Here is a 10,157-nt window from a genome sequence, read left to right as displayed (position 1 = left end):
GCGAGCACCTTTGTTTGGCGCGGACCATTGCTATTTCTGATATCATGCGGCGTCCACAGTGTAAATTTTCGTGTGGTTTTGGTTTGGCATGTTATAGTTATTAGTTAATTAGTTATACTACAAGGACGAAATTAGGGGTGTCAACGGGTACGATACGGGTTGGGTGGACATATTTTCATACCCATATACGTTATGATAACGAAAAAAAATTTTACCCTTACCCGTATTTTCGAATACGGTACGGGTCGGGTAAACGAATAAAAAAATATCATTAACATTTCGATTTGTGTTTTCGATAAAATAATTTTTAAAATTAAAAAATAATAATAATGAATACAACTAATTTGTATTATAAAAATTTAATAAAATACAAAAACTTTATTGTATCATGTATCATCTTCATACAAATATATATAATTTTATTTTTTAAAAATTATCTTATACGAAAACGGGTAAGATAACGGAAAAAAAATCATTACCGTTACCCGTACCCGATTAGCTAACGAAAAAAAAATCTTACCCTTATCTGTTTTTTCAGGTACAATACGGCCAAGTAAACGGATAAAAGAGTGCCATTGACGTACGCCCCTACACGAAATGGACCGGTGCCGGTTATTTTGACCTTTTCAAAATGTTTGTTCTGGAGTAACAAGGCTCATTTGCTGTAATGTAAATTGTTTGATCTTGGCATATTCTGACAAATATTTGCAACAGATTTTTAAGTCTTTTTAATGAATTAAATTGACTTAATCCATATTACTATGCTCAATGATCATGGACTAAACGAATAAGAACTTTAGGTCTTATTTATTATGCTAAATATAATTTAATTGAGTATAGAATAAGTTGATATTTAAATTAGCCTAAATTAGTTTGAACCAACTTACCCCTCCAGCTGGTTTAATTTTAGTTGGACATGAGATATAATTTTTCATTGTTTTTATTATTTTCAATCATTTTTTAAAGAATATAAAATAAATAATTAATTTTATTTTCATTTAAATATAAAGGAACTTATAACTATATTAATTATAGGATCAGTATTTTTCTAAAATAACATAACTTTCTAAATTAATAAAATGTGCAATCTAGAAAATAATGAAAAAAAATATTTTTGGAACTATACTATAAATAAATATTTTTTTTTTCAACAACTCAACATATTTTGACAAAATAAATTCATATACATATAAGTTTAATTAAACAAGATTCACTAAATGCAATGTGCATATACTTCTCTGAGATATAGAATTAATTTGTACATAACTCATTTTCTTGTATAATTTATTTCAATTAAAATGAAAAAAAATACAAAAAATATTTTTGTTATTGATATTAAAAAAATTGTAAGACAAATCAAATCTTAAGCCATCAAAGTCGTACCCAACAATAAATAACTTAAGTTCAAATATAACTTTAGACATCAATCAAATATGAATAATTTTGATTGGCCCAAATTGGAATAACCAAGTTAGACTTCATTAGTTTTAATCCACAACCAAACACCACCAATAAGAGTTTTTTGCAGTGGCTAATATCAAAATGTTTGTTCCAGAAATGTGGAGCAATCAATTGATTATCTGATTTTCAAAGTTTAAATAATCGATATGAACCATTGGATGTGATCTCTACATTAAAATGTGCTTGGAGACCAAAATTTATATTTTTTTTGGAAATTTTTGGAAACTTTTTCTTTTCTCACGGAAACAGTGCCTTAAGTCGCACAAATTGAAGAGGTTGGGTGTGATTTTTGTTACTATTGCATGATTCAAATTTATCATTTACTTTTATTTTGGTCTGCTAGCAAAGATTGACTCATTGTGCCGTTAATTTAAGACCAAGTCAGGATACCATGCCTCTGCCGGGCATAAGGGGGCAAAGTTTTCTGTGCTTTGTAAAATGACATTTGTAGTTTATCGATTATCAGTCATTATCAGTCTAAGATGACCAAATCTTAATATTCGAGTTTATCATATGCACCGTATGGTGAATAATGACGGATAAACTCGAAATCATCTAACATGTCCAAAATATATATTTTTTTTAATAGGACTTTTGATTACAATATTAAGTTGTCTAAAAATTTTACCAATCTGAATATGATTTTTACCGGATATTTATGAGAACGAAAAGTCGAAAACGAACAAGAAATCAGACACATACTTGAACAATAAACAACGAGATATCTAATATGAACAAAAAAGGAGGTAAACTTTTTAATTTGAGAGTTGAGAGTTAGACCGTTATGAAATTAATAATATAAAATTTTCTTGTTGCGAATGAGAATCAATTTTACACTATCAATAATATTTTACTCTATACTATATAAAATTTAAATACAAATATAAAAAAATTGAAAAAATAATAGGATCAATTGATCTCTGTTGATCTTTTGTAGTGGCTCCGTCAGTGAATCTGAATGTTAAAATATTCGACTAACATATGTTAAAATTTATATATTAATACAATTTATCGGTCATTAATCATGTGTTGATAAAACGTAATTTGTTGGTATGTTAATGTGTATGGTAAATAATTAATAATCTTCAATTACATCATATTTAATACACATTCTATATAAGCGATTAACTCTTTTATCTTAATATTTATGTTTGTTAATTGCAATGGTTCTCGGTAAAATTTAATTCATGTATTTATTTACATCAGAGATGGTTAAAATCTATTCAAAGTTGGACATGGATTACTTATTCTCAAGTCAAATTTCGTCAATAAATCTCCCCATATTTCAATTCTTTTAAATCTCATTCTTTTAAAAAATAAAAAAATAAAGTACCAAACAGGGAATTTCTAATAATGGTGTTCATGTATTTTGCGAACGGCTGCATACGGATAGAACACTTCAAAAGAAAAAATGACAGAAAATGCCCATATATAGGCTAGATTGCTAGAACAATTGAATTTGGTTTTGCTCCTTGGAGAGAACAATTTTATCAAATGATCATGCATCTGGCACCACGTCTAGCCAGAGTTTTGCCGGAGATGGTTTGATCAACCCGTTATATTATTGTTTATAAATATAATTAGATTATTATTTAACTAGTAATTTATATTTTTTCTAAAATAATGAGACCAACAAAAATATAATTAGTCGTATTTATTTGAGTTATATTATGTAAATTCTCATTTCATTTAATAATTATAATTAATTATAATAAATAACAATAATAATAATAAATAACAATAAAATACAAATAAGGATCTGAGTGGAATGATAGCAAAGTTGGTTAGAGAAAAAAATGCCAGGACTATGGTTACTCAAAAGGTCGAAAGTTCGAACTCTCTTTGGACTTCACAGCTTGTGTGAAGATTTAAAAAAAAAAATACAAAACAAATAAAGATCGTTCTTGATAGTTCCAACTAATCGGTATTATAATTATTTGACAATCAAACTACGGACTTGGTGTACTAACACATGTTCTCGTCTCTCTTCCAAGAGAACACATATTCATTCTTTTAGAATGACATTTAAAAATTGTTGGAATATATCGGGACCCGGTTTTTTTATTTTTACCCAAAAATATTATTATTTTAATTAAAATACTCAGCTTTTCGCCGGAATTTTAAAAATACCCAACCCGTGGAATTTTTCCACGGGTTGAAATTTGAATTCCCACCGTGGAAAAATTCCACGGGCCAGACCTAAAATTTTTTTTTTTTTTTTTTTTTTTTAAACAGAAATTTGTATTTATTTTTTATTTTTTGTATTGAAATATTAGAAATATTGGATATATTTCTTTGAAAATAGATGGAATACAATATAATTTGATTTATTAGAAAGACTGCAACAAATAACCCGGATCAATATTTTTCAGATCAGATTTTTCGCGGCTGTAAGAAAAATTAATATATTTCTTTATGTGTTATTGGAAAAAAATAAAAATGCTTAGATTCCGAGTTATTGATCCCGGTTCAAAAGTCACTTCTATGTAATTTAGAAAATATTATAATCTTTCTAGTACATTTAATTTATTAAAAGTTTTATCTATTTTGAGAATTATTTTTGAATAATAATCATTAAATAAATTAAAGTTTTTGTTTTTTTTTCAAAATAGATATAACTTTTAATAAATTAAATGTACTAGAAAGATCATAATATTTTCTAGATTACATAGAAGTGACTTTTGAACCGAGATCAATAACTCGGAATCTAAGCATTTTTATTTTTTTCCAATAACACATAAAGAAATATATTAATTTTTCTTACAGCCGCGAAAAATCCGATCTGAAAAATATTGATCCGGGTTATTTGTTGCAGTCTTTCTAATAAATCAAATTATATTGTATTCCATCTATTTTCAAAGAAATATATCCAATATTTCTAATATTTCAATACAAAAAATAAAAAATAAATACAAATTTCTGTTTTAAAAAAAAAAAAAAAAAAAAATTTGGGTCTGGCCGTGGATATAACTTTTGAATAATAATAATTAAATAAATTAAAGTTTTTGTTTTTTTTTCAAAATAGATATAACTTTTAATAAATTAAATGTACTAGAAAGATCATAATATTTTCTAGATTACATAGAAGTGACTTTTGAACCGGGATCAATAACTCGGAATCTAAGCATTTTTATTTTTTTCCAATAACACATAAAGAAATATATTAATTTTTCTTACAGCCGCGAAAAATCCGATCTGAAAAATATTGATCCGGGTTATTTGTTGCAATCATTCTAATAAATCAAATTATATTGTATTCCATCTATTTTTAAAGAAATATATCCAATATTTCTAATATTTCAATGCAAAAAATAAAAAATAAATACAAATTTCTGTTTTTAAAAAAAAAAAAAGAAAAAAGGTCTGGCCCGTGGAATTTTTCCACGGTGGAAATTCAAATTTCAACCCGTGGAAAAATTCCACAGGTTGAGTATTTTTAAAATTTCGACGAAAAGCTGGGTATTTTAATTAAAATAATAATATTTTTGGGTAAAAATAAAAAAATCGGTATCGGGACTCTTTAATAAAAAAAAAAAATAAATCATTTAACAATCCTAGATAAACAGTTCACGAGTCACTACACCAATTTAAATACGAATATGTTTACAGAATATCTGAAACAGAATCGGTGCCTTAGTTCAAGACACGTGATAATTCTTCCAATTTGCCGACTAATTAAAAAACTCAAAGAAGGTGACCTCGGTCTCGGTGCACCCACTCGACCGTGACACAAAAACAACTTGAATTCCTCCCCCCACATGAGTCCGTATCCCCCCAGGTACCTGAGGTGCAATTAATAAAAATGAACGGTTCCGATTAATTATATCCAGGCTAAACTCAATCCGGTAGCTATTGAGGCTATGGGCGTGCTTTAAGATTCGTTCCATGTGAAATTAATGGTCCAGATTCACCACTTGCACCTCAGGTACCTGGGGTGACGCGGATTCCAAGTTCAATTCATCTCCCAGACTCCCATTCTCCCTCCTTCACGAAACCATCCCCTGTATCCATTGGCCTTGGAAATTATACACTTTCTATTAAAATCCCAACAACTTTATTTTGCTACAGTGTAATTGATTCTTCCGCCAATATTTTTTAATACTAATGGACCGACACTGGAGACTGGAGGGTACTATGAAGTATGACGCAACGGAATTCTTTTCATTTTTCTTAGCGATGGTAATTTAATTTGTTGATGGGAAAAATAGTTTTATATTTATTTATTAAAATAGTGTTGAGTTCATATCTTGAGTATTTGTTTTAGTATTCATTTTAGTGTGTACATAATTTCTGCTACTAAATATGTCCACATGCAAACACTTAACTAGTTTTCTTTAACATATTATTAGTTACTTTTAACATATAATAATAAAAATAATCTGGATGATATATTGTGTATTTTTAATATTAATTTAGTTTATTATAACAACAAATTTTTTTTAAATGCTATGTATTTTGCTTGGCACTTGTATATTTACAATTTTTAAAACCAGTCTGCCTTTGGTACAAAAATGCGATGATGATCACTCACGTAACTTCAATACATCCTTTTTTTAAAATATTGACTAAGAAGTGTTTGGATTGTCAAAAGTAGCATAGGATTAGCATTGTTATCTGATTAGTGGTTATTTTTCTATACTGTTCAACGTTTGGATCACTCTAAAATTAAGAGTTATTGCTAGAGTTTAGCGATATTCTTGCTAATCCATTCAAACAATGGAATAGCACTAACTACAAGTTAGTACTATTCTGACTATTTTTGGAGTTGCATCCAAGAATGTTTATGAGAATAGTTTATTTATTTAATAGCAACTCACTCAAAACTTTAAAAAAATATACAGTCATGTGTTCTTATTTTTCGTTATAAATGCAACTAGTGCTATGTTAAAGTTAATTACTCAGTTGTTTAGAAGTGCCACATATTTTTTATAAGAAATTTAAATTGAATTTGTTCCGAGGTGAACGCATGGAGGGCACTTAAGATGTGAGCACATCTCATGAATCATCTTCATATTTATTACGATAATAACAAAACGAAATAGAAATTTTTTTACTAAACATCTAGCTAGAAAGAAAAATAAGATGAATTCGCAACAATTTATCAAGACAACTAGCATACAAAAATCATTCAAATATAAATTAAAAAATTACAATTGCAATCTATATCATCCAAACAAATTCTGTGTTAAATTTACTAAAATTTCAAAATCATTTAAGCACCTATTTAATATTGAAAAAATTGAACCGTTAATTTTTTAACATGTCCCATAGTCACTAATTGACAAAATTATTTCAAATTATATCTGTTTTGATAAAATTAGTCAATATTTCTAAATTAAAGAAGATAACTGAATATTAAAGTAAATATTTTTTCGGGGAAACTATTGAAGTAGAGTTAGAGCATATATTTTTCCTCAATTTTTTTTTAAATCGTCCTCAAAATTTTAAAATATGATATTTTGCCGCCTCAACAATTTTGAAAATATATATTCACAAGTGTCGTATCATCTCAATGGTTGCAATTTCAGTTGTATTTAGTAATTTTGAAAGTGTAAAATTTATATCATTGGAATTATCAATTCTAAGATTTAGTAATTGTTCTATGTACAATTACAATTAGTCAATATTTGTATTTAAAAGAGAGAAACTCTTAAAAAATAACTGGTTCAATAAATTTGCGAGGAAAAAATAATAAAAGACTATTCTAGGTTAGTTCGCGCACAATTTGAAATTCAAATTCACTGTTATTCCTCTATTTTATAATAGATTCTACCTTCTCCTTTTCTCTCTACCTCTCACATTCTCTCTTTTCTTCACGGATCCGATACAATACCGGACTATATATAACGTATTGGGTCCGGATCCCCTAAAGTAACCCAATCTTTAAATTTTGGATCGCGACCGTCCGATTCGAATCTGTCACTCGAGATTGCTCTGTGATGCGAATTCATTTCTCGAGTGTGTGCGCTCCACTTCGAATAGATTATCACGGATTCAAATCGAACAGTCACGATTGAAAATGAAAAAAAAGAAACGTTTCCTGTGAGCTAACTATACTTTTCTACTTTTTTTTACGAGGAGGGTTCAAATGTCTCTATTTTTTGTGCCTCCATCATGCCTTTATTTTTTAAAATTTTAATAATTTAAAATTTAAATCTTAAAATTCAAAATAAAACCGTTGGATATTAACTATATCATTTTATTTATGCACGTGTAAAAAATTATGACATTTCAACTTTGTTTTGGTTGTCATCTTGAACTTGTAAAAATGTATACTAATGTGGATAATTTATAGACGTTGATTTTTCAACTTATTGATTCACATAAAAGCAAAATAAAAATATGATAATTTTTTATGGGCATATAGAGAATAACGTAGATCACATCTAACGGTTTTATTTTGATGTTTAAGTTTTAAACTTTGAGTTATTTAAGTTTTAAAAAATAGAGGCATGATGGAGGCACAAAAAATGGAGGCATTTGAACCTTCGTCTTTTTTTATATCAACAATTGGCTGGATATATTAGCAAAACTTCATGGTACTGAAATGGTACTGCATGGCAGCGTAATACTAATATTTAAAAACTGCATTGGAATAAGCAAATAGCACGTGAAATTATCATTGCTTGTTCAACTTGCCAACTTGCCATTGCTTTGAAGTTTGTAAGGAGAGAGAAGAAAGCCGAGTCACATGCCATGACCAATAAAATAATAATAAATACTTTTTTATTTGACTATTCTCTATCATAGACCATTTAGACCCCCAGCACGGCACAACCACTCCTCCAGAAAAAAAGAAAAGGATAAAAATTGTAATAGAAAAGCGTCCTCCACTCCTCCCTCAAGGAAAACGTGCTCTAAAACTGCGTCTGCTATTAAACTATTCTTCTCCTTAAGACTTTATAAACCCAAGGCAAGAACAATTGCAACCCAACCAAAACAACAAACAACAAAGAGAGAGAAGCACAAGCAAACTGACTTACAGTAAAACGACTTGCAAGCAATGGCAACCAGACCAGCAGAGAAAACCAGCTTCGCTCTTGCATGCGGCCTTCTCAGCCAGTACATGAAGGAGAATGGCAATACTCTGAATTTAAGCCTAGGTAAGGAAGTATATCAAATAGAAACAATTTTGATCTAATATTTCAAGTTGTTCCATTTTTTTTTTCTATTTAAAGATGCTAATACCTTCTGTTTTTGTTTGAAACAGGAGTCAGCGAGGCGTACCAAAGGCCGACTACAATGCGTTTCTTGCCAGGAGCAGAGGTGGAAACAGAAACAGAAATGGGGGGCGCTGGAAATGCTTTTGTTTCTGTTTCAAGTAAAAATGAAATAGAATTGTTTCCACAGAGTGCTGGGTTCAAGGCGAGCAATCCTTCAGAGAACAAACCAGAGAAGGAAGCTGAGAAATCACAATTAACTATGTTTTACGGCGGCAAAGTGTTAGTTTTTGATAATTACCCGGTCGAAAAGGCCGAGGAATTGATGAACTTCGCAGGCACGAGGAGCTCCACCTCCTGCAACTCCACTTACATGCCCCCTACCTCTTCCTCACAAATTTCCGTCACGGACAAATCTACTGTTCCATCCACAACTATTCCATTAGCCCGTGTTCAAATTCCAAGGGCAGCGGTTAAACAATTCTTGGAGAAGAGAAAGGATAGGTGCGTATTTACCTAAATCGAGAATAACACACCTGGTATTGTTTATTTTGTATTCCAGGGACTAATTGGTAAACATTTGTTTGTTTTATTTTCAGGCTGAATGCAAAGGCTCCATACCAGCAAGTATCTCCTAATAAGAAGGAAATTGTTGCTTCAAACAAAAAAGATATTGAAGTGTCGTGGTTTGGTTTGGGCCCAAAAGTTTGAAAAGCACCAACAGCATACCTTATTATCAGTCATTTTCGGATTAACTGATTCTTTTAAATTCCAAAAAATTACTGAAATTACAGCTACAAGCTACACTTTTTGGGTTCTAAAAGGTCATTGGGTAGTCGTTGGGTCGGATCTGATTGCTTGCAACTAAGGCTTAGTTGCAATACTGGTTGCAACAATTTTTTTGGATCGATGGTTGGGATAAATCTTGTAAATTCCTGACAACAGATTAGATTCTATCAATGCTAATTAATTTTTGAATGATGCATCTGTTATTTTTTGAAGAGGATCTGATTATGACAATTTGTGTTTTCTTATATGTGTGATTATTTAGTAATTATGATAAAAGCATGTTCTGAATATTGTAAAATTAAGACACTGTTAAGTTGATGAGAAAAATAAATTCAAAACAATATGTAAATATTTTGTTTTATGAAGGTACCTATAAGGCTATAAGGCACAATTACAATTAGTTAACTGGTATTTTGTCATGTTTTAATCTAAATTTACAACTCGCATATTAGGATTGTGTAATGGAGTTAGAGTGAGATAAATGATACTCCGATCTAGAACGGTAGAATTTTTTTTATAAACCGTAATTAGAAAAATTATTTTTACCAAACTAACATGATTATTTTATTTTTGTCAATTCGGTCTCTAGATATTTCACAGATTTTCGTAGAAAATGTTGTGGTCATTGGTGTAATACATGGGACCAAGATGTCATTCCAGTTTAGTACCTTTTCAATTGGGATAGAATTAGCATTCGTTCTCATGTATTTTTTTTTTTAAATCTACTTTTTTTCTCCCTCCTAAAAA

The 10,157-nt window shown here is 29.4% G+C and overlaps 1 protein-coding gene across 1 annotated transcript; it reads left to right on the top strand.

Moving 5' to 3' along the window:
- Nucleotides 1-8,370: 8,370 nt before the first annotated feature.
- Nucleotides 8,371-9,654, top strand: LOC144559054 (protein TIFY 10a-like). The gene is made up of 4 exons (XM_078307981.1): nt 8,371-8,564; nt 8,672-9,125; nt 9,221-9,456; nt 9,491-9,654. The coding sequence occupies exons 1-3, from the start codon at nt 8,465-8,467 to the stop codon at nt 9,330-9,332; spliced, it is 666 nt and encodes a 221-aa protein (XP_078164107.1). The 5' UTR covers nt 8,371-8,464; the 3' UTR covers nt 9,333-9,456; nt 9,491-9,654.
- The last annotated feature ends 503 nt before the right edge of the window (nt 9,655-10,157 follow it).

Source organism: Carex rostrata, chromosome 9 (assembly GCF_964058835.1).
Source record: "Carex rostrata chromosome 9, lpCarRost1.2, whole genome shotgun sequence".
Lineage (NCBI taxonomy): Eukaryota > Viridiplantae > Streptophyta > Magnoliopsida > Poales > Cyperaceae > Carex > Carex rostrata.
Note: the sequence above shows the minus strand (reverse complement) of the source record. Positions and strands in the feature narration are given on the sequence as shown.

What these genes read in the sequence shown, in the direction of transcription:
- LOC144559054 (XM_078307981.1), top strand. Translation starts at nt 8,465, where the DNA reads ATGGCAACCAGACCAGCAGAGAAAACCAGCTTCGCTCTTGCATGCGGC. An exon ending in TACTCTGAATTTAAGCCTAG is followed by an intron (nt 8,565 to 8,671) that starts GTAAGGAAGTAT and finishes TGTTTGAAACAG; the next exon opens with GAGTCAGCGAGGCGTACCAA. An exon ending in TTGGAGAAGAGAAAGGATAG is followed by an intron (nt 9,126 to 9,220) that starts GTGCGTATTTAC and finishes TTTTATTTTCAG; the next exon opens with GCTGAATGCAAAGGCTCCAT.